General features: G+C 43.0%; 1 protein-coding gene across 16 annotated transcripts in view; it reads left to right on the forward strand.

Moving 5' to 3' along the window:
- The window catches only part of NEDD4L (neural precursor cell expressed, developmentally down-regulated 4-like, E3 ubiquitin protein ligase), a 288,447-nt gene that overhangs the window by 250,643 nt on the left and 14,709 nt on the right, over positions 1-23,095 (forward strand). For all 16 annotated transcript variants that reach the window (XR_003092935.1, XM_025198473.1, XM_006019096.3 and 13 more), the window contains 7 exons: positions 4,485-4,606; positions 6,537-6,607; positions 8,760-8,855; positions 17,058-17,131; positions 20,375-20,435; positions 21,281-21,340; positions 22,921-23,028. Coding sequence is in view for 15 of the 16 variants with exons in the window: in XM_025198473.1 (XP_025054258.1) it covers positions 4,485-4,606; positions 6,537-6,607; positions 8,760-8,855; positions 17,058-17,131; positions 20,375-20,435; positions 21,281-21,340; positions 22,921-23,028 (592 nt within the window). In the remaining variant the exon portion in view is untranslated. The remainder of the gene's footprint in view (positions 1-4,484; positions 4,607-6,536; positions 6,608-8,759; positions 8,856-17,057; positions 17,132-20,374; positions 20,436-21,280; positions 21,341-22,920; positions 23,029-23,095) is intronic.

Genomic DNA, 23,095 nt, shown 5'->3' on the forward strand with positions numbered 1-23,095 from the left:
TTTTTCCAATAAGTGTTAAGTAGGTCGTAAACTAGATGAACAAGAGGCCATGTAACTAGGGAATTCCTGTTTCTCTCTGAATGTGCGTGCCTGGGAAAGGGGACTTATTTGCATTATAGACCACAAGGTTGTAAAATATATTGTATTAAGTAGCTCAAAATACTTATCCCTTATTGAATTTCACTAGAAAAATATTTGCCTTTTGAAAAGATTGTTTTCATTCATTTGGATGTATGCCACCATGAATGAATAATTTTTAAATAAAACTAGTTAAATGTTAGATTCAGTCTGGTGGGAAAATCAGTCGTAAATTGAAAGAAATCCCATTAGACTGAAAATTGTCATTAAAAATAGCAGTAAGAAATTGTTGCAGATGGCATATTTTTAACCTATGCATTAAGAAGCCTGTTTTTAGTGGGGTTTTTTGGTTTTTTTAAAAACATTTTGGTAACAAAATTAATCTAGAATTCACGTTGTAGATATGTATGTATCCAGAGTATCACTTACTTATTAGTGTACTCATTCAATCACACTCTGCTGTATAGAATACATTACTGTTTAAATCTTGACAGATGTGTTCAGTCCACAGACAATAAAACAGAAAACTACCTCTGTAGATTCAGTACTGTAGCAAGGCAATGCCAGTGGTGCACTGGCACCGGGTGCCTTTGCATGGGGGTGCCAAACCAAATGGAAGTAATGTTATGTAGTAACATGTTGTGGGGTGCTCTGCACCTGACATGTGCTGGGCACCAATAAGACTGGCTATAGCTATATGTCATTGTTATAAAACTCTTACTCTAGAATTACTATGTGGTATATAAGTGGTGACAATGGCCCAGGTGTGATCCTCTTCCACCCTGTTCAAGGCCCTGAAAATCCACTGTTACTGGCATCTTAGCTTTAAAACTGTCACAAAAACATAGCAAGAAAAGGGAAGATCCACCCCACCTTTTACATTAACAGTGTTTTAGGGATTCCAGGAACTTGGAGTAAGATCACACTTAAGTGACTAATAGGTGGAGTAGGCCCTAATGCAATTAGAGCTCTCTCCTTTGAATAATAAACATTTTAATATGTAAAGGAAGATGCTGGATAACTCAGGTGGGATTAGAAAGCCACAACCCTGAGGATCTCCTTCACTTCTGTCTCCTTTTACATTTCTTCTTCTCTTGATTTACTCTTTTGAAAGCTGTTTATCACAGCTTCTTTGCCTTCAGTGAAGAAGGACCGTGCAAGGCTCTCTTCCCCAGAACTCATGCTACTCCACATATCAATGAGAGGAGATCATTGTGTAAAATAGTGATGCTCTGCTTTCAGACCACGAGCCAGCTTTATGTGAGGTGATATTAGGCCGGGGTGGGTCTCCTCATAGATCTGAAACTTCGGCAGTGGGGGAGCATTGGCAGTGTCAATTGCCTCTTCCCTGCTGCCAAGTTTCTAGACCTATGGGGAGCCCCGTGAAGCAGATGAAGTGGCTCTCCTGATGCACAGGATGGTGCTGACACATGGGGTCACTCCGCCAGATCCGTCATGCAAGGTCAGGCTGGTGTGTGGGATTGAATTGGCACACAGCCAGGTCTGGCATGTGGGGTTGGGCTGGCATGAGGTCAGGCTGGTGTGCAACTGGATCCAGCGCGTGAGATTGGACCATGCATGTGACCAAGCCAGCAAGCCAGATCTCACCAAGCCTGTGCACAGGATCTATCCTGCACATTGGCTCCATGCCGTTCATCTGGCCCGTGGGGGTCGAAGGTTGAGCGCTGCTGCCCTGTGGGGTCATGTCAACACTCAGGATCTCAATTTCGCGCTGTTAGACAGGAAGGCGTGGTGTACAATTGTGTGCGCGCACACACAAATCTATTACGCGCGTACATACACACTAGGTGCATATACCCCCACCAGGCATGCACACACACCCGACCAACTCAGGCACATACACATCCAAAATTACCAGCCTAGGCACATGCACACCTAGCACCAATTCAAGCACCTACACACTATACACACCAAAAGTTAGACAAAAATCAATTGTCATACCCGCACACCCAGTACACATACACGGATCACTAATTCGTGTATCATACACACAACGACATATATATTCACCAGTTCACACACAAACCACCCACCTACACATACACACGGGTGAGTTCCTAACTTGGATGGTACGGTATGTATGTGTGTGTTTGGGGTATTTGGGATACCTGGGAAAAGGTTAAGGTGAGAGAGAAAGTGTAAGGCGTGAAAGTTGCCAGAACCGGCATTAGAACTGGTAGACTAGAGCTGGCTGAGGCACTGAGGCTTGGGGTTACTTAAGGTCAAGTGGCCCCGAGGTCACTGGTGCAAGGAGAAAAAGCCCGGTGGCAAGGCGGAGACGGCCAGGAAAGAGAGAGAGGAGAAACCTGGCAGCTTGGGATTGGAAATTGAGGCAGACAGCTGGGAGCTTGGGGGCAGATAAGTGGTGGCAAGGAGGAAACAGTTAGGAAACACAAAAACCCAACTCAGGGTTTCAAAATAACAGGTTTATTAAACAGACAACATACTACACAGCCCCATGAAGTTATTGGTTCCTACACACGCGCACACTCTCTCTCTCACTCACTCACAATGGCAGCAGGAGAAAGAGAGACTCAGTGGAAGGGGTGGGGGCCCGGGAGGGAAGAGAAACAGAGTCCAAGTCCTTAGTTGAAGAGGGGGTGGGGGTGATAGCTACCTATCCAGGCTGGAAAAAGGTCTTTGTCCAGTAGGTGTTGTCCAGAGCGAGTTGCCGGCAGGGCCTCTGGGTGGATAGGTGGTGTGGCGTGGTGCTGGTCCAGATGAAAATGGCATCCCAAAGAGTCAGTCTTCACTACCCCTATTTATGGGGCAGACTACCTATGATCTCCTATGGGGAGGGCATGTCCAGGCAATGTCAGTCCTGTTCCAGAGGGTTCCACGTATTCTTACTGAGCATGTGCAGCCTTGGCACAATGGTGGGTTGCCTCATCTTTTGTTTCTTGAATGCTGAGGGTGATTCCAAGGGCTGGGTCGTTGGTCCAGGTATTGGTTTTGATGGTTCGGTCATTCAGAGAGAGCTATTTTTAGACCTACTGCCGTTGTCTCTCAAGCACCCTCATTCATCCCCCTTCATTCAGGAGCCAAGTTGCACAGGAGGGCTAGGTGTGAGTCATAGGTTACAACATCATTGCACAACAGGGCATGGGGACAAGATAGAGACTTGACAAACAAAATGGAAACCTGACATGACTCGTAATAACTTACATATGTAGGCCTAAATTATATAATATCAGTAAAGCAGTAATATGGAACAGTAAAAATCAATACAAACATAATTATACAATATAAAAAAGGAGAAAAGACAAAATGAATAAAACTTGCTACCAAAATAAAATGCTGAAACTTATCATATGTCTTGGCTCGCTTATACTTACCTATAGGGAATAGAGAGGGAGAGAAAAAGTCAGACATGGTTGGGGAAGGGGAGGGAATACACTTTAAAATTTAAAAAAAAAAAAGAAAAACTGGGGGTTTTGCTACAGCACCACCAATGCAAACTGTTCTGTGGATTAAAACCTGGCTTCCCTGAAATTAGTGAGAGTTGTGCCTTTTGACTTCAGTGGAGTCAGGCTTTTACTGTCTCAGCTCCATTTGGACTCCAATTGGCAGCAATTGGAGTCCAAATTGTCTCAGCTCCAATTTTGGACAGCAAAATTGGATGTGATTTTACTTCTGCCAGCCATCGGTTCAGGACCCCAAGTTGTGACCTACATTCCAGAAGCCAGATAACCATTCATTTTACTGGAATCAGCAATTATTTATAGTCTCACTTCACCTTTTCAGAATTCTTTTTTGCTTGTTTTTGTGCTCCCTTTGTTCCCGGTATACAAACATGGTAAAATAATATTCCTTCCATATTCCAGAGTCTGCTTGGGTGATCAAACTTGTGTTACCATCCTCACAGCAAACAGGACAAAATACTGTCTCCTACACAACACATTTTTTAAATAGATATCTGTATTAATTACTATTAGATTAGCTACAGTCTTTGTGTTCGGGAAAACTCCATCACCAGTGAGGTTTAGTCTTAGTAAACTCCTCAGAACAGGAAGCACATCTACCTGTGTGTTTTGATCTGGTGACGTTTGATCAGATCCAGTGAATCTGTAGTGGTAAAAATTATTAAAATGAACATTTCTACTTGTGGGTGCACAGTTAGAAGATGGCATTCTCAAGCCCTACTGGCTACATTTGGACAAAGGTTGTTGCTGCATAAGTTGGAACATTTACCATATCAGTAGAGACTAGTCTTATAGTTTGACTAGCTCATGTCAGCAGTGTGTAAGATATAGCTAGCAAGGAATACATAGATAAATGAAAATATTGTAGTATCTGGTTACAAAAAAAAAAGTAAAAAACCTCAAGCTACTTATTAATCAATTTGATGTCAGCTGCATAAACCTTTTTCTTCTCTCCTAAAAAAGGGACAACTATACTCTTCAGATTAATCCAAATTCAGGCCTTTGTAATGAAGATCATCTGTCCTATTTCACATTTATTGGCCGGGTTGCTGGGCTGGCAGTGTATCATGGGAAGTTATTAGATGGTAAGTTATTTGCAGTAAAAAAGCAATATTAAAAAATGTTGTCACAGTGCTTAAACTGTCATCCTGCAGTGTCCTTTTTTGCTTTATAGCTACAAAACCTAGTCCCAGATTTCTATTAAATGAAATCAATTGCTGAAATATTGTGTAGTATTTTCTTTATGTGATGTACAGTAGACTAAATCTGCCCAAAATTGCAGTCCTGCTTTAAAAGTGCTCATGTAAAAATGAAATTGCCTTGCTCAGCAGATCAGGTCCACATGTCACTTTACTAAGCTATACTCCCATCAATCCTGCAGAGCTAGCACCGCTAATGGGCTGCATTCTCTTCCTTTATACGCATCACTGGCACATTTGTTTACTATATATAAATGAGACATGTCTTTGCACATCACATGGGACCCAAGAACTTGCACAGGTGTCAATAAAAAAATAATTTAATTTTTAGAATTCTTATTCACTGGTATGCTTTGAAAAAGGAGCCCAACAGACTGTCACAAAAATGACTTTTTTTTTAATCTCTGCATTTTTCTTGCAGTCTCTGAGACCTAGTAGCTGTGGAACCTCGTAGCGTTGGTTTTATAAAATCACTTCTCAGAGCAAACTGGCACCTTATCAGTTGCATTCTATAATCTCAAGTCTTTTCCATCCCATTAGCTGTAGCTCCATTAACAGTAGCAGTAGGGCTATGCAAAGCTTTGGGTGGTTATTCGAATCGGTGGAGATTCGGCCCGATTCAGCGGCAAAATCTCCAAATCTGGATTGAATCAAGGTGACCAATAAAAAGGTCCCAATCGATTCGAAGCTCTCTGAATCTTTGGAAAAGATTGCAGCATGGGGCAGTGGGAGGCAACAGAGATTGCCCCCCGCCTGGCCGCACCCAGTGAGTCTCGACTTCTTTTTTTTTTCTTTTTTTTTTCAAAGTGCCAGGAGCTGGAGCAGGCAGGGCAACCATTGCCGGGCTTGGAGAGTGGGCGGGGGATGGTCCTGGGCAATTCAGAGATTCAGCAGCAGCCGAATCTCCAAATCGATTCGGGACAGTGATTCGAATCACTGTCCTTTGAATCAGCTGAATCCCAAGCAAATACTAGCTGCTTCGCACAGGCCTAAGTAGCAGCTGTTGCAATAGGCTGAAAAACTGGGCCTTTGGCGCTGTGCTTGGAGAAAAGATGAGAAAAATATGTTAACTTGAACTGTACTAAGAGAAGGAAATGTCTTTACCATTGGCAAACCTAGCAATAATACCAGTGTGCTTAAGCCTGAAAAATCTATACCTTGACCCAGCATGCAAAAAGTGGTGGTGGATTTTGCATTCATCTCTCATCCATGAGGCTGAGTATATTGTTTTAAAAAATCATAAGGAAACATTCCTAAATGATATCCTAAAAGTACTGCAGTGCATCATACAGGAATGTTGATTTTGTGTGCGGTGGACAGTGCTAGTGCCATTTATATTTCTTTAAAATGCTCTATAGGAATGACAGTGGATAGATAGATACTGATTCTGGGTTATGGGTGCATTGAGTAAGTGTAGAACTGCGAGTAGTGATCACTTGTAACGAAGACAGTAACCTTGGCACAGGATGCTTCCTAGGAATTGTTGTAATGAGTAGCTACAGTTAATGGTCCTTTCCTAAGTTTCAGGGTGTCAGTCTCTTTGCAGGTTGTTAATCCCCTAGAAATACCCTGTCTCTACTATTACTACTGGAATACACTTTACACATCAGTGATTGCTGCTTATAATGTTTTCTGTTTTACACTTACTACTCTGAGGTCAATGTGGTATTTTACTTCTGTGTTTCTATCCATATTATTTCTTTTGAAGGTGTAATGACTGCTTTGCTATAGCAATAAAAGATTTAAAAAAAAGCAAAAGTACAATTTAAAATTAAATCTAGCTACTTCTACTTGCATTCTCTGATTCATTTTTTAGGCTTTTTCATCAGGCCTTTTTATAAGATGATGCTGGGGAAACCAATAACTCTGAAAGACATGGAATCAGTGGTAAGTGAACATTTAAATGTTATTAGTATTGTCAATGATGTGAACTTCTCCTCTGAGGAAATTATAAAAGCTAATACTTCCAGTAAAAACTGTGTAATGGCAAACAAGGTTAGAGCTGTGAGAATTTGGGAACCACACTTGTCTCTCTTAAGTCGAGTAGTCATTTATGTCTGCCAAGAGACTGATTATTAGAGTAGCACACTTAAAAATAGGGGGGGAAATAAGTCAGTAAGGGAAAACAATATGAGATAGTGTATTACACTTTAAATTTTCTACTATGTTGCTTCTCTTCCCTCTATCAGTAGAACCACTGACAAGTGGTATGTTCTGCAGCTAAGCAGCTCTGGTATTAGAGGGGAGGATAAGTTTTGGTTTGCTAAATTAGCCTAGTCTTTCTGAAGAAAGTAGAAAAGTCAGTCATAGTTGTGGAGGATGAAAAGGTAGTCACCTGCTGGATAATTTTCTCCTTGACAGACTCGGTGCCTATAATATAAGTTATGTTTTTATTTCTGCCTCTGATTCTTGCTTCGTGCATTTTTCAGTCCCCCCACTTCCTCACCCATCCATGAAGTGCTGTCAGGCTCTTTAGTACTCTGCCCTTCTAAGGGAAAAGAGAGATTTTTTTTTCTCAATAGTTATAGGCTCACTGATACTGCCTGATGCTAATTTGGCTAGCATTTATTCATAGAACAGGAGTTCACATTGCAAAGTAAAGGAGCCTTTGAGATGTAATATCACTTTTCGTCCCCAGTGTAGACATAACATGTATCAAGGTTGAAAAATTCTTAATATTAAATATAACTAATAACTAGCTATGTAATGTCCATGAAGTTGTGGTCTCAATTAAGGCAGTGTGCTGATACTATTCCTGTCTCCTTCTAATTCTTTGGGTTCTTTCTAATTCTCCCATCATAACCACTGTTCAGTATCTTTCTGCATCTTACAGATCTATTCTGAGATCTATCTTGGGATGACGAAAAATCATCCTAACCTACGGGTTTTCAGCCTTTTTGGATCAGTGTACCCCTGGCGGCTGGATGTGGAGCCTGGGGGGCATGTGGCCAAACACGGAGTGGCAGCAGCTGCCGCGTGCAAGCTTCCCCCATGTCTAGCCGGGCAGTCGGCGCCTGTGTGGCATGTGGGATGGTGCATCTGTCCCCACCTGCCCATGCATACCCCCTAGGGCCTTCTCAAGTATCCCCGGGGGTGTGTGCGCCCCCTGTTGACACTCCCTGTCTTAAGCTATTGCTCTTCCTGAAATTAGATGCAATACCAACTCTCCCGATTAGCTGTTAGCTCTGCAACAGCTCTTCTGATTTTCTTGACAGTTTGTTCAGTGGAAAAAGAGCTGGACACAAGTGATTTTTGATCTCAAGTGTCATTGCTATTTTTCAATCACTGGCCCATTGCAATGAAAGCATTGCTTTAAAAATGTGCTTAACTGGCTTGACCTCTGCTGCTTCTACCATCATCATTGTCATAATCGGCTTTAGCTGGCTAGTTCTTGCATTAAGGACACGTGCATAAATCCTATTCTGATCTTATTTTAAATGAAAACTTTGCATTTGGTCTCTTGGCTCTTGTTCTTAACTTTAAAATCTGTGGTCACGTTTACAGGTGAGGTTTTCCATTTTTCCTTTTGTCTTGCTCTGCAAGGACAAATGTTATGATATGAGCCTTCCAGAAAAATACATGGGATCTTGTTGTGGTTGAACTTTTTAGGGTTTCATCATTTTAATTATAAACAACTTCATAAAACTGTATCAACTTTAATACGGTGGTGATCTTTGTTATGTATAATATGAAGCTTGGTCTAGAAGTAGGAAATACTATCAAGCTATTATACCTTTCTAATTTGAGGTATTTTTTGTGTGAGTAACATAATCATGAACAAGTTAAGGCACATATATGAAAAAAATATAGTCTTCCAGATTGTTATAATGTAAATTAATAATGCACATTGTCTGATCTCTACTATATTACACCAAAATTCAAGGGAAGACTTTATGGATATCAGTCTGTTTTCCTTATTTCTAGAGACTTGATTTTTAGGTTTATTTTTATTGCTTACTTGAAACTAGATTCTAATAGTCTATAAATATAATATTTTTATTCTCAAAAACTGCTTAACTAACCTATGCTATTGCTATAGGATAGTGAATATTACAATTCCTTGAAATGGATCCTGGAAAATGACCCAACAGAGCTGGATCTCATGTTTTGCATAGATGAGGAAAACTTTGGACAGGTATGTATGGGTTATCAGAAATTATCATTAATGTGATTTCAGAATGGTGTCCTCCTTCTCCCTCTCAGCCACCTCTAAGCACTAATATTTTCACAACAGGTAATTTAAGTAGCATTTTCATGTATTAATAATGTCTATTCATACGCGGGGTTCGAACAGTGGTCTCTCTTTCTTCCTAGGCTAGCTAAGATTATAGGAGAGCTAGAGAAGACCAGTGGTGAGAGGTGCTTCTCATCACAAAGCAGCAGCCCTCCCAGCTGATTAAATTCTGATGGTGGCTGCTACTGAACGAAGTGTTGTGCAGTACTTGTCTTAGAAAAATATGGCCTCTATCTGGGACATTCAGGGTTGTAAAGAAAAGGAGAAAGTCTATGCTTTATGGTTCTGGTAGAATCATAAAAATGTCTCTGTAATGTTAAGTCAAAAGTGGTTGGGGAAAGGAGAATTAAAGGGTGGAATTAAAAGTCGGACGTTTTGCTTGGTTAGCACATTCATTAGGCAGATACCACAGAAAGAGACTTTGTATCCAATAATTCTCTTTTATAAACCACAAGTGTTGCACCTTGACATGAATTTAGCAGTCAGATAAGACTAAAGAAAAATAATTAAGTAAAGTACAGCTCATCAATAGAAGTTGCTCTTCAGTTTTCTGGTGCAGCAACATATCCTTAAACCAGGGATGCCCAACCCCTGGCCTGCAGGGTAGGTCCAGTCCCTGGTACTGTGGGGCTCCCTACAGGTCCGAAAATTTTCCAGTGGAGGAGCAGTGGCACCGCTCCCCTGCTGCAAAATTTCCAGACCATGCAGAGCCCCGTGGGCCAGATTGTGTGGCCCTGCATACTAGATTGGGTGTGCAGGGCCAGATGGGGGCAGTGCAGTTCAATCCCAGTACGTGCGGGCTGGGTGGGGCAGTATGGCCTGATCCCAGCACACAGGGGAAGAAGGGTGGTGCAGGGCCCTGCACCTGATCCTGGTGACCAGGGTTGGCATGGGGCCTCAGAGCTCAATCACTGTGTGTGGGGGCCAGCTGAGCAGCATGGAGCATGATTCTGATGCAGGGGGCACATTCTGACCCAATGGACCATTCCCACACCACTCATCTGGCCTGCAGGCCCAAAAGGTCAAAAACTGTTGCCTCAAGCCATTATAGTTTGTCTCAGTGTTATCAGTCAGCCCCTGGAGATTGCTGATCTTACTTTAACAAAGCACACTTCATGGGTATAGATCGGTTTTGGAATGGAGGTGCCCTGAGGCGGTCCTTGGCCAGGTGATGCATATAGAAGCTTTGTGTGCAGATACAGGTTTTGAGTTTTCTCCATGGGGGTGGGAAATGCAATGCATATGATATTTACTAGTAGATCTGCCTCAGCTTGTAACTTTTCTCCCCTATTATTGTTGATTTCAATCTAGCTATGGAGTTTAGATATTTCACAAATGTGTGCAGGCAGCCACATCTTTTTAAATGACCCAGACATACCGCATTTTGTCTAGTAACATTTATAATTCTTTGCAAATATACTTCGTTGTGTTGTCTACGTGTGTGTGCGTGTGTGTGTATTTAAATCTTTAGCATAGCTTTACCTCTTTTTATCGGGCCTCTTGATTTCCAGTCCAGTTACTATCTTAGCTTTTTCCTAAATCAAGACGCACACACACACACACACACACACACACACACACACACGCGCGCGCGCGCGCACACACACACACAGAGTTTTGGGAATGCTTTGACCTAGTTGTCATCTAGTACTGCTCTCACTACTGCAACTTCTACTGTTTCATTTTCTAAAAACATAAGGAGAGCATTAAAGCAATAAGATGAAAAGTAACATGATGAGTGGAGCTTCATTTCTGTGTAATTTACCTCCCTTTAGGTATAAGATATTATTCATAGTGAATCTCATTCCATCTGCAGCCATCTCTGACTCTAGGTCACTTTGGTGTCATTTCTGTCCCTTTAGTAGTAAGACTATTTTTATTCAGAGAGAATTTCTTTTTATTGTCTTCAGCCATCTGTTCTGACTGTAGATGACTTTGCAGATTGGTTTCATTACTGTCTCTGCATCCCACCTCTCTCTCAAGACATGCTTATTACCCCTACGTCTGATGTCATCAGCAAATTTGATCTTGGCTTGATAATTCTAACTGAAAAAAAATGGCAGGTTCTGTTTTTTGTGCAGCAAAATTCCCATTGAGTATTCAAGGGAAATATCTTCACACACCATGAGAAGACTAGAAATTAGAGGCAAGCACAATGGCATAACTAGAGCAGGGCAAATAGGGCAAAAAAGAGTGGCTGCTGTCCCTGTGCCCTGGCTGCCCAGCTGCCTCCCTACACTACTAGGCAGGTCTAGGGCATGTGTCTTTTCATGTTGCAGATTATGTGGAAATGCTTTGTGTACCACTAGTAGGCAGCAGGCTACAGTTTGAGACCAGGCTGATTTATTATGTGTATTAACTTAACTTCCTTGCTTCTCAATATCACTCTCATTGGGAATTTCTTAGTTATGTTTTACTGGATGCAAACAAATCTAATATGACTTCTACATGGTTTTTGCCATACTCAGGATATAAACACTGGTGAATGATTACATAAATTGTACATGTATAAGAATTCCATAAAAGGTGGCAGAGCCAATATGTGTGTTCAGCATGTTGAGTTGTTTTCTCTTCACCCTCTGTAAAGGAAAAACTGTTTTCTAAATGAATCCATTGAAGAAATGTTTAGATACTATTTACAATATTTCTTCAGATCATCTTTCCAAAGATGTGCTTTTTTCCATATTTGTTTTTGGTAACGTGGTATACTAGCGACTCTGTTCTATTGTTTCTCTTGTCAAATAAAAACTTCAGCTTTCAGTGGCAACACGGCTTCCCAATGCTATATTGTGGGTGTGCCTTCACTCAATCTGAAGGTACCCAATGAGGGAATAATAGGCTTCATATAAACCCATTCAGTACCTCTCACCTGAGGTGTACTAGCTCTAATGCTGGTCTCTGTGATGTGCGTCTCAGGAGCTGGACTAAGACCAGACCTGCTATTAGCAAGACTAGATGCCCAACAGAGCTACTACAGAGTTATCTGACTATATAGAAAAAGGAAAATGCTGCTTTCACATTCAACATTCATCCATTCTTTTGCTTGCATGATGCTGATAATATATGGTAGCTGAGTCTTTAGTTGACAGAATTAGGAATTTTACCTTTTTCTTCAAGAAAAGACCTACAAGTATGTTAAAAGGAAGTCATTTCGGTTGCCAAGTCAAACATTAGAAAGTTCGGAAATGCCATATTTACAGTTAGCTCCTTAATGTTAATTATTTCTCCTGTGTGGAGGTAATAGTCCTTTAACATACTTTTTTTTTCCTTCCCAGAGGACACCTATATCACTGTCATTGCACAGGTCAGCTACAGAACATTTCAGAATTGAGGTTGTGTGTAGGTTGCCTACTAGCCTATTCTTATTCTAATTTCTTCTTTAATGAAGGATTTTGGTAACTATTACAGATGATTCTCATTTGTTAGGAATGTAGGAAGGAACTACACAGTGGCTATTTTGAAGATGCAGAGAGCCTAACGGGTTCTTTAAAAATAGGAAAAGAAAAGACCTGTGGTTATGCCACGTTCACAACTCTTAATGACCAAGATATTACTTGCCATTGCTTAAATGCTGCACAGCTTCTGAAGAAAGGAGAGGCACAGGCAACAAAAACTCACCCCCCTCTTCTTGCATGCCATTATTTGTATCTGTGACCTAAATATCATTATCCCACATGCTCTTGAGAGGGTAGCTAGTTTGTGGTTTGCCTTTGTTGTCATTTTTTGACCTTCAGGGTACTGCACAGCTGGGAGTCTGTCTGCTCTGAGTGCTGTACATTATTGATAGATTTTATCACCTCTTTCCTCAGATCCATTTTAATAGGCAATTAGTTTATTATTTCCCTAGCTACTGGGAACTCTTGAAATGAAAATGCTAAGATATAATAGGGAAGTCAACAGCTTTACTGAACCACGGCTGGGCTCCACTACAACTCACTCTTTAGGACTTCAAGGTAGAAGGTAGCCAAGTTCAGTTGCACCTGAAGTCAAACAGTGCCTGCCCCTCCTTGTCTCACCTCTGGATCAAAAACAGTCCAATCACATATATCCTGCACTAGAATGAGTTAATTAGGTCTTATTATGTCTGCAGTATGATTAAATACCTAATCACAGCATGACCTGAGTTTAAAGTAATGCTTGTGAAGGATTCTCTGCGGGCTTGCTGCTCTTTTGCCTATTCCCAAGGGTTGTTCAGGAATGTTCAATAAATATTTTCCTACAGCACGTGGAGAAATACTTCGGTTATTTTTTCTCTGCAGTTGCTTCTCTGGAACATGTTGTTTCATGCCTCTTCTCTCTGGGTTCCATCACCTACTCTGTTTGTCAGTGAAAAGATACTCATTTTATGGTGTGTGGGGTGCCCATCCCATATAGTTTTTGTTGAATTTTGTCAATTAATTTCCTTCTCTTAGACCATTGGTTGTAGTTTACTATAAATCCTTAAACATTTCTAGTGATTAAGTATCTGCTAATGAGGGAATGAGTGGCTTTTGAAGGTTTTTCCTCTTCATCAGCTCTAGAACTGTGCTGTCAGCAGAAATATTTTGTAACTAGCAATTTATTTTAACAGCAGTATCTATCATGTTCTTGTCTCTTTGGCATATCAGTTTCAGGATGGCTTCTGTTCTAGTTTTTCTTTCTAACTCCTCAAGATATTTGTCTAACACTTCTGATAGCTGTCCCCCACTTCGTCTAACCCAGTGGTCCCCAAGTATTCTAGGTTGCAAGCTATATCAGTGGTGCAGGGTCAGTCTGTGGGCTGGATCCAGTGCACAGGATAGGTCCATGGGTCTGACCCAGCATGGGGTCACCATAGGTGCCAACTACTGACTTTTATTTTTACTGGGGGGGGGCCCCTAAGATGATGCCTCTTCCTCCCCCCCAACCTGCAACACCACTGGAGCAAAGCTGAGCAGAGCTGGGTGGGGGTGGGGGTGGCGGCAGGGGGACACAGATGCAGGGTGCCTGTTTCAGGCTTGGGGCTCTTCACCATGCTGCCCTCCCCCAAGGAGCCCCCTGTTAGCTGAGCTGCTGTGGCAGGGGATCCCCTGCCCACCCCACAGCAGCCCCCCCGTGCCCCACTTCCTGGGAGTGTGGGCAGCAGCAGGGAGCTACCTCTGCCCCCTGGATGAGCCACCTGTGGCTCTGTCCCACTCCCCATCCCAGCCCTGGGCCCCATGCACCACCCTGGCTGGGCAGTGCCCCCAGGCCCAGCCCCTTCCCCACTCCCTTCCTCACTGTGGGGGCCTCAATCTGCCCCACTCCCCACTCTCTCCCCCCATAGACTTACCTTGCAGGCAGCTGGGGAAACTGCTCTCCACTGCTTCCTGGAGCTGTATTCCTGGCCACATGCATGTGTGCATGTGGACATATGCTCATGGCACAGCCTGCAGCCTACTCTCTGGAGCCCCTTGGGAGACCCACCATTTCCCACGTTTTTCTGCAATGAATGGAAAATCCGGATCCCTGCATGATACTGACAATCTGGGATAAATGCTGTCCTGAAGTCATGCAGCCTGGGATGGGGACTTGATGTTCCTGTTTCAGTGCTGTCCTGCCCAGTTAAGGACAGGTGGTCATCCTGTCCTCTTCCTGACGGGGGCCAGGGCCCTTGGGGCCCTGTAACAGATATCCACTCTGGGCCGAGCTAAAATGTGGCCCGCACACCTGTTCCTGGGGCAGCCGCCCACCTTCTCGCCTGCCATGCCTTGCTGTTAATTAATTAATTGATGTTAATTAGCAGGAGGCTGCCCTTGTACTGCCTGCTGCCAGGGGGCGCTATCCGCAGCTCCGTTTCCTCCCCTACACCGCAGTCCACACCTCGCCGAAGGAATAGCCGTTATGTCTCGGCCTTATCACGATCTGGCCCCTCTTTGTCCTCTCCGGGCCTTCCTTCCTTTGATCAACAATGCTGCCCCCTCTCTGGGGCCTCAGTGTCCACACTGGGACTTCTCAGCCACTGCCCCTTTTCTGGGGTCTTTCAGCAATGCTGCCCCCTCTCCGGGGCTCACTGTGCCCACACTGGGCTTCTCAGTAAGGCTGCCCCCCTCTCTAGGGCTCCTCAGTAAAGCTGCCCCCTGCTCTGGGGCCTTCTCCGTAACACCGCCCCCACTCCGGGGGCTTCTCTGCAATGCCGCCCTCTCTGGCGCTGGGGTCCTCACACTCCACTGTGAGTCCCCTATGAGGCCTCCTCCAACCTCTAATAGCCTCACCCAAACCACCGGTTACAAACAACAACACAACAGAAACTCGAGCCTCTTGGCTATAATGTAAACATAAGCCGCCTGGCTGTAACAACACTGGGCCTACCGGGGAACACTCCTTCCCTCAGCAGTGTCAAAACGCTGCTCCTGTAGTCCGGCCTCCCCTTTCTTCCCTTAGAGAGTTCCTTCCCCTTGGGCCGCTGGCAGGAAACTGACTCTAACCCCAGCCCCAGGGTTTATAAGGGAGCTAGCCCTGCCCCTTCTGGTCAGCTGACCTTCCCTGGTTGCCTCGGCAACCCACAGCTGGGCTCCTTATTCCCTACTAGGGAGGAAGCCCTAGCAGTTTCCCTTCTTTGGGAGCAGGGCATCTCAGTGCTCTGTGACAGGCCCCCGCATACTTGGCTTCAGCAGGGTCAGCGTGTAGCCCTAGTCCCAGTGAGCTGAATAAGACCTACAGCTCCTGGTCTTGGCTCCGGCCCCAGTCCCATGAATGCCAAATTAGGCCTGCCATCCCAGCTGCAGTCTCGCACGTACCAGATCAGGCCCACTGCCCTGGGTCTGCAGGTGCTGCCTCAGACCTGATTATGGGGCTTTGTCACCTGCCTCACAAGGCTTGGAAATTTGGCAGCATTAATTGCCATGTTGGGGATCCCCGTGCACTAGAGGTTGAGCACCACTGGTCTAACCTGCAGTACTTTTTTGTCACCCACATAAACAGTGTTCTGACTGTTTCTTTTATTTAGCCTTTCAGAGTGAAATCTCTTTTGTGGGAGAATTCAGAAGTGAATTTCAACTCTGCTTAATAATAGGGGACAGGCTCTGCCCCTAGCAACACCCTAATAAGGGACTACACATATTTGGTGGAAAAAGCAGTGTCTCATGAGATCCACAGGGCACGTGAGGGAATGATGTCCATCATCAACCCCTGCACTGATCCAAACATGTGAAATGTGCCCCCACAAGCAGTCTCAATAAGGAGAAATTGGGCCATAGAAATCAGTAACATCTCTCTTCAGGATAAAGGGGATCATTTGTGCTTGGAGAAGAGAGGAGAACAATCTAGGCTTCACTGTCTCCAACCTTATTAACCTGCTCTCTGAATATTTGCGTTGGGTTTATCTTTGGAAAAGAAGGATGGTCAGCAGTTCCCAAAAAGTGCTTGCAACCAACTTAATATTTCTTTACTAAATCAGAAATTAAATTGCTGGCAGCTTTGTATGAAGCACAGAGTTTGGTGCAGTTCAAGAAAGATGAAGGCAGTGGTGCCACCTTTACATTACTTAGTATCCAGTGTGAGTCGGTCATTAACATTAGTAGAACTATCCAGGCGCATCTGCCAGTGAACCTACTGGTGACTGTACACAGGAAAATCCTTCCCCTGCTAGTCGAGCCGATATTGTAATGTCGGTAGAACAGTCCAAAGCATCATTTAATGTCTTGGGATATGTCTTGGGGCGTGGGGGGAGAATAATCCAGGATTCACTACACAGCCAATCTGTGTTCTTCACTCAATAAACTATTTCTTACTGAATTTCATTAATTTAATTCTTTACTAGCTTGAATAGTAAACACAAAATGTAGCCGCATCTGCTCATTTGCTACTGAAATATGGTATATAATTCAAGCTCCTAAATCATACAGCAAGTTGTCCTCAGTGATGTTGTCTTTAAATATGAAGCATCTCGATGCATTATTAAGTAATTTGCCATTTTTAATAGACAATCAAAACCAGGGAAAGTGGGGAAGAGAGGGGTTTTTCATTAAAGGAAGTAGTTGAATAGATTCATACGTAAAAAATACCTTTTGGTGAACTTCTAGCACTCTGCTTAAAGATAATATATTGTGTGAAATATTTCTGGAAATAATTTCCTGTTTTGTGTTTTTTTTTCTTTTGAAATAGACTTATCAAGTGGACTTGAAGCCTAATGGATCAGAAATCATGGTAACAAATGAGAACAAACGGGAATATATAGAGTACGTATGTACTTATGACATTCCTTTTAAAATCTAACAGACCACAAAAGGGTTTTAATGCATAAGGCACTATACTGTGTAATATAAATTCTGTTGGAGACAGATTGTCAGTGAGAAGAATTCTTTTTGTTAACATCAATTTTCTAAGAGCTGGTTCTTTGCTCGTTTGAACTTTAATATTCTAAATCATTCTACAAATTATACCAAAGGCTAATGAACTCCATACCACTAGTTTTCTTTTTGAAATTTTGGCAGACCAAACAGTCAAGACTTGGGTCGCTATCTATTCTGGGTGGTTTAGTTACTCATATAAAATCCAAACCAGAAACAGGTCTAGATCTAAACAATAACATCTTATTTCTATACATACAATTTTCAATGGAAAAAAAGAGTAAAGAATGAACAGCCTAGCTAATTAAGACATACAATTAGTAGGCAAATAATAAAGACTAAATTAAGTTATTAATAAGAGCACACAAACAACATTTTCCTGTATATATTATATAACATTACCGTTTTCAGCACACTGTTAGCAATTTAATGAGGTGCTTGTGTGTTACATGCCTGCTTAACCTTGAATTGAACTTGTAAAAAGAGAAGTTGCTGCATTTTACTTTACATTGCAGGTTTGTAATGATTGGCTGACTGTGATGGGGAGAGAGAACCAAAAAATTCCAGATTGCTCTCCGTTTTCATTATTTTCTCAACTGCTTTTGCCATATAGAATTTATTTACAAAAATAATTGCTTTTCTCTTCCTTTTGACAGTGTTTTGCCTGACAACTGTATTTTCAGATGCAAAAATTAAGCATTCATAAACACATATTTTCTATCACCTATATGCAAAGTAATATAGAAAAACTCTCTGCAAATATGTTGAGTTATGCTTACATTTAAATATTTAAATATTTTCTATGTGAATATCCAAGATATTTTCAAATACCTAGAGCGGGTAGGTTTTACTTGTGAACTTTCTCAAATCATGGTTGTATTCTTACAATATGTAGTTAGCATATCTTAAAAAAACAAAAACAGAACTTCCCATAAAAATTTTAGGGATTTTTCCCCCCCCCTCCACTACCAATACTCAAGTTGGTGCGTACTCATACTCGCGCTCACTCATACTCATATGTATGTAAATAAACATATTGACATAATCACACACGCACTATGTGTGCGTCTACATGTGCATTTAAGTGCGACTAAATTTAATGTGCATTAAGTGATGTTTGGCAGGTGTCTACACGTGATGGGACTTGGGACTAAAGCTAGTCCCAGGTCCTGCAGTCCTGCCATGTGCCCCTGTGGCCACCAGGGGGAGCTCCAGCCTCTGGCTACATGGCTGCCAGCTGCCAGCATCTGACACAGCCATCTGGGAAACTCTGATCCCTGGCTAGCCCCTTCCCTGTCCAGGTGCAGGGGCAGCACATGGTGTAGGGGCAGCACATGGCAGAATGCAAGAGTCATGGAATGGGGAGGACAGCAAAAGGGTGCATACATCTGTAGCTATAGCATGAGGGAAAGCCAGAGGACATCTGTGTTTATGGTCTAGTGCCAGGGTGGGCAATTATTTGCGACTTGAGGGCCACATAGGTTGTTTTGATGAGTTGTCACAGGTTAGATCAGCATCCCTACCCCTCCTCTGCACAACAACTCACCAAAACTCGCTATGGGGCTTTGGGTGGTTGGGGAATAGTGTTTGGAAGCAGGAGGGGTGGGCAAGGCTGAGATCATGGGGCCAAGTCAGAGAAGTGACAGCTTGGGGCCTGGGCCCAGGCTGAGCTGCAATCCCCTCCCTGCACACCCTGCGGTGTGGGGGGAGGGGTGTGCACATGTGGTGTTGGGGAGGGGGGGGCTGCTTGGGTGCTAGGTCCTGGGAGCCAGCCAGGGGGTGCATGAAGCAGAGATTGCCTGGGCAGTGCATGTGGTGCTCCACATGGGGCCAAGCCCTGCCCAGGCAGCCTGCACCACACTCCTATGCCTGCCAGCCCGGCCCCAGCCAGTGCACATCTTTTGGCAGGGCTGTTCCCAGTGTGGCTGCAGCCGGTCGGGTGCTATTCTGCTCTGCTCACAGGCAGGCAGGCGGGAGGGGAAGCTTCAGCTGAGTGTCTCCTGCTGGAGGCAAGGGAGGCAGAGCAACACCTGGCTAGCTGCAGCCACACAGGAGCAGCCCTGCCACAAGCTGCATATGCTAGTCTGGGCCTGGGCCAGCAGGCATGAGCAGGAGCACAGTGCACGCTGCCCTGGCAGGAGCAGGTTGGGCTCAGCCTTATGTGATTTGTTGCAGGGCCGCCACAGGCCAGATCCAGTCACTTGGGCCAGATCCAGCCCACAGGCCGTATTTTGCTCACCCCTGGTCTGGGGGTTAGGACAGTTGACTTGGAAGAAGGACATGCTTAGTTCTTGTCCTGGCCTCTCTCTTTTTCATTGGTTAAAACTAATCAATGGAAATTCAGCCTAAAGCTATCTTTAATAAGTTCTGTTTTTAACTGAATGAGTGGAATAACTTTCATAATGTCAACGTGGAGCTGCATATATGAACATAGAAGCCAAGTCTTTAAGCAATAGCCCTTTACATTTAAATTCCTGAGCCCATATTTAAATACAAGAAGTAGTTGTATTTCCATTCATTAGAAACTCCTAGATGTTAGGTAATTTGGAAAAGAGAATGCTTATTTAGATTACTAAAATAAATAAAGGTAGATATGAAACTAGAAGGCTAACTTTAGGTCTCTGTTTTTTTTTTAAAGATGTTAGTCATAGAGATTCTAAGCTATTTTAATCAGAGACCCGGCTGTTTTATCTTGTTCTACTTCAAATTTAATCTCCATAGGAACAAAAAGATTAATTTTGTGTCATCTCTGTACTTGTACTGAAAACCTTTTAATGATGTGGAAAGGTCATATCTAAAAAAATTTAAGCATATGTGCAAAACATTTATTGTCAAATTCTAAAGTGAAAAAATATTCACTGGAATTACTTTTTTATTCTCATCAGTGTGTTTGAACCATCTTATCTTCCTCCCAAAGAACATTTGAGTAATTAACAAACATACCATGTGCTCAGTAGGTTTCAAAACAGCAGCATGAATTAGAAGATTTTTTTCCTTTTATATGCTCTGCTACTTTTATAGCAGTATTTGCAGTGTTTCCAGCTTCTCATTTACAGCTTCAGTAGAGTAGTTAAACTATCTGTATGTTCTGTTTTATCTTCTAATGGAAGTGTTTTTGTTTATCTACTGTAGCTTAGTCATCCAATGGAGGTTTGTAAACAGAGTTCAGAAACAAATGAATGCTTTTTTGGAGGTAAGTTTCATTAGCTGCTGTTATCTTCCAAATGATATTTTTAGTTAATAGATACTGATTTTGATTGGACCAGATTCATCTTTGTGTGGAATTTTTCAAGCGTCAAATTTGGGATTGAGAGATTTGGCATGATCACAAAAGTACTTAATGCTTAGAAAAGTTAGTGAAATCTTGAAAACATTTTTAGAGTTTTGTTCTCCAGCATTACACCCCCTTCTTCCTCCCACCAGTGTATCCATTTTCTTTAACTTTAAAACGTCTTCGAAATTAAGTAATCCCGGACTTCTAAATGATAGATTTCTAATGCTGCCTCTCTCCTGTGGGACCCTCAACTATTCTCGGTTCTCGATGCCCTTCCCTTCTTCTGCTGCCAGCCATAAATGCTTGTGTGCCCCACTACTTTCCTTGCAATCATGGATCCTGGAACACAGCAATCCACAGATCCTACATTTTGATACTCCCTTGAGTATTTCAAATTTCATTGCAGCTCCATCTGCTGCCACAAATTTTTTCAGGCTCTGGCTTCTTTGATATTGCAATAGTCACTAATTAACAGAACACTAAATTGATTTCAACTGGTTCCTGCTCCTGCCCAATAATTTACTCATCAGAATAATTTCCTGGTTTGTCTTTTATGCAATCCACATAGTAGTTAAAGCTGTTGGAAGAAGAGAAAAATTCTATTCCCCCATACATCTGTTGGTTCAAAAATCCTCTGGTATGGGAACGTACGTTAATCTTGAGGAAGATTACTCAGAAATTAAAGGATATCGGCCAAATAAACATTAGATAACGTTAAATCTAGCTCTAAGAAAAGACTGAGTTTTGTTTTTTCTTTCTTTCAGGGATTCACAGAACTCCTACCTACTGATTTGATTAAAATTTTTGATGAAAATGAGCTGGAGGTTAGTATTTTCAAATGACTTTTGGAGACAGAAGATCAGCATTTTTCATTATTCTTAGATAGTCTCCATTCTGGACTGAACAGTCTAAAACGGGTGGGCAAAACGCGGCCCGTGGGCTGGAACTGGCCAACCGATTGATTGCATCTGGCCCGCAGCGCTCTGCATGGGGCCGTGCTCCAACCTAAGTCAGTCTGTGCTGCACACCCGCCCACACCCACTGGTGCCCCCAGCCAGTGTCCACAACTGCCCAGGGCTGCTCCCACTACTGCAGCAGCTGCCCAGGTGATGGTTGGCTCTCCCCATCTCCAGCGGCTTCGCCTCCTCTTGGTCCTGCTGCACCACTCCAGGCAGGAGGTAGCACAAGGAAGCAGTGGTGGCCATGGGGATGTGTGCTGGGCACCATGTGCCCAGCCGGGCGGTGGGGAAGCTGCAGCTGGGCAGCTCCTGCCCCAGCACGTGGGGCTCCAGCTCCCGGCTGCCTTCCACTCACTTGGCTGCCTGGAGCTGTATACTCATTGCACTGGGTGGGTGGAAGGCAGTGTGAGTTGCCCCAGGAAGGAGCAGGTAGGGCTCAGTCCCATGCAAAATGCCACAGGTGGCAGGGTGGGTACAGACATCACCTGCACTGCACTGTCCACACGACCTCTGCTGCGCACACTCCCTGCCCTCCATCACCCCCCCTACTCCCCAGCCAGCTCCTGGAACCTAGCACACAGGCAGCACCTCACAAATGCACACCCACCCCCCTGACACAACCCCTCAGCCTCCCCAGACACAATATATATGAGTAAGACTTTATTTTGAGCTATTATGCAATTGCCTCTATATACACTATTCAAACATAAATCAGGACAAAAAATCTTTTTTGAAATAAAATTAAAATATGTTATAGTAGATTTGTTATATAAACTATATGTTATAGTTTGATTTTTAGTATATGATTTGTTTCTTACCTATAATTTGTTGAAATATCTTTTGAAAGATTTTTTGTGCGGCCCTTGACAGCTCATCAAAACTCGTTAAGGGGCCTGCCAGCTGATATAATTGCCCACCCCAGGTCCAGAAGTACATACTGGGAGGGGGTGGGGAGTGCTGATGCACTAATTAGTAATGAGTGGGAAGGTTTTCTTTCTAGTTATTTAGTCTAAGGAATCTCTCTTTCATATAAGAATGACTGGAATTTAGGGAAGTGCTTTTCACTGAATTGAAAAAAATATATACTCCCTGATTCTGTGAGATGCCTAAGTATGTGCATACCTTTAAAGCATCTGAATTTAAATAGCTTGTTGAACCAGGGCCATCATTATTATGCTGGCAGTTTGTGTGGTTTTATGTTGAATGCAATAAAAGATGTAGTCTGTGTTCTGTGGAGCAACCATATTAATTATAGTGTCCACTGCACTACAGGGACATGAAAATACTTTGAGAACTCTACTGAGGAAACAGTATGACTTCTCTTTGCATTTGTATTTCCGTTGCTTAGCAGTGTAAAACAGGGAGACAGCAGAGAGAAGGGTTAGAATAGGTACGGTGGTTTCCTTACTGTACTATTTTCTATTAACAATTACATCTATATGTAGTTACTAATGTGTGGCCTTGGAGATGTTGATGTTAATGACTGGAGACAACATACGATCTACAAGAACGGATACTGTCCGAACCATCCTTTAATCCAGTGGTTCTGGAAGGTAATACATTTACCACATTCTGTTTATTATACTTGTATTTCTGAGAGTCAAATGTACAGCATCATAC

This window comes from Alligator sinensis, unplaced genomic scaffold (genome assembly GCF_000455745.1).
Source record: "Alligator sinensis unplaced genomic scaffold, ASM45574v1 scaffold347_1, whole genome shotgun sequence".
Classification (NCBI taxonomy): domain Eukaryota; kingdom Metazoa; phylum Chordata; order Crocodylia; family Alligatoridae; genus Alligator; species Alligator sinensis.